General features: G+C 53.0%; 1 protein-coding gene across 1 annotated transcript; it reads left to right on the top strand.

Annotated features, from left to right (window-relative positions):
* LOC100278634 (uncharacterized) lies at positions 1-1,298 on the top strand. Its single transcript, NM_001151846.2, has 2 exons — positions 1-494; positions 622-1,298. Exons 1-2 carry the CDS (start codon positions 118-120, stop codon positions 788-790), a joined length of 546 nt encoding a protein of 181 aa, NP_001145318.1. The 5' UTR covers positions 1-117; the 3' UTR covers positions 791-1,298.
* Positions 1,299-1,663: the final 365 nt, after the last annotated feature.

The following is a 1,663-nucleotide window of genomic DNA, read 5'->3' as shown; positions in this document are numbered from 1 at the left end:
CTAGGAGATAGCCACGTCTCCCCGTGTGTACCCGTGCCGTGCAAGCCCGGCAATTCGTTGATCTCCGAATCTCCCGCCCGTCAGTCTCGAGTCTCCACACCTGAAACGTCTGAGTCCATGGCCGAGGCCGAAGTCGACGCCAGGGCCACGGCCGACGACGAGGGCCGCGGCGGCAGCAGCAGCAACGTCGCCGAAGACGGGCAGCCGGCTGCGGCGAAGGGGCGCGCGACCATATCCGTGACGGTGGTGCTGCTCGCGCTGCTGGTGGCCTCCGTGGCGGCGTTCCTGACGTCGTCGCTGCCGCGCGCCGGCGACGGCGACGGCGAGGGGGTGCAGGGAGCTGCTGGCAGGGCGGGGGAGGTCGGGAAGCGCGCCGAGCCCGTCGAGCACGCCGTCGGCATCCCGGGGTTCAACAGCCGGCTGGACGCGTTCCGCACCTGGGCGGCGCTGACGTGGATGAAGCTCCGGCGGCCGCGCTGCTCCGACGAGCCACGGTATGCCATGTGTGAACTGTGAACTAGCTGGCTGGTCTCTCGGTTTATTTCTTGCATGCATGCTGCGTACGTTGCTTGTGTAGTTGTGTGACGTGGTCGCCGCGTGCGTCCTTTGTGTTGTGCCAAGGTACGACGACGATGGTGCCGTCGGCTCTCTGGGGGACGCCGCTAAGAAGAGCTTCGAGATGGGCAAGGAGACGGTGGAGCAGGCGGCGGCGGCCACGGCGAGGGCCACGCGGGACGCCGCAGAGACGGCCAAGGAGAAGGTGAAGGGAATAGATGACGCTGAGCTCTGACTCTTGAGACCATGCATGCATATAGAGCTGAGCGAGCTCTATCTGGATTTCCAGTCCGCTTAGCTTGCTGGTCAAGACGCACAGCAGGTTGTGCTTGTATATGTTTGGTCACTTGGTACTATCTTCACTTCACCTTGAGATAGATGTCAAACCTGACGGAGATGGATAGATCAAAGCAAAAGATGCGAAACATGGCACAAATCAAATAAACGCAGGGCAGCAGAAGTTGCCGGACTGATTTGTGGCAAGCTCACACGACCAGAGCTCTCCCATGGTCTAGCTTCGCACGCCCAAGCTCCAAAAGTCACACGACCACCACTTTCCTCAAGAGCCCTTATAGGCTGCCTCCAACAACAGCATGCGGATGCGCGATTAGTAGGGGTGGTGATGCGGGGCGCGCGATTAGTACGGGTGGTGATGCCCTCTATATTTTATGCTATAAAATTTAAAATTTTTAAGAATCCTATTAGGATTAGACTCCATTACTATTTATTTTGAACTATTCTTTCTCCTATTTCATCTCATCTCCAACTCTCTCTATTGAGTTCCACTTTACTATTTAACTGAGCTATTTGACTTTTTACATGAACTTTTAGAGTTTTAAAAAATATTACCATATTTGTAGTGCCATAATACATATAATAATCAGGTAATTAAATTTGAAAATAGTTAATTTGTAGTACCATAATACATATTTGTTGGGGACTTGTTCTCAAATGCTATGAGTCAAGAACAAGGCAACATAGAAAATGTTAATCGATAAAGTCCTTCGTCCTCCGAAGCATTATTTTCCTTAGGATATAATGGTTTTCGGACGAAGGTTATGAAGGGCGTACCTTCATAAATTCATTATACAGTGACGAAGGATGAATC

Source organism: Zea mays, chromosome 1 (genome assembly GCF_902167145.1).
Source record: "Zea mays cultivar B73 chromosome 1, Zm-B73-REFERENCE-NAM-5.0, whole genome shotgun sequence".
In the NCBI taxonomy this organism is placed as follows: Eukaryota; Viridiplantae; Streptophyta; class Magnoliopsida; order Poales; family Poaceae; genus Zea; species Zea mays.
The sequence above is the reverse complement of the archived record's forward strand: the minus strand, read 5'-3'. Positions and strand labels throughout refer to the sequence as shown.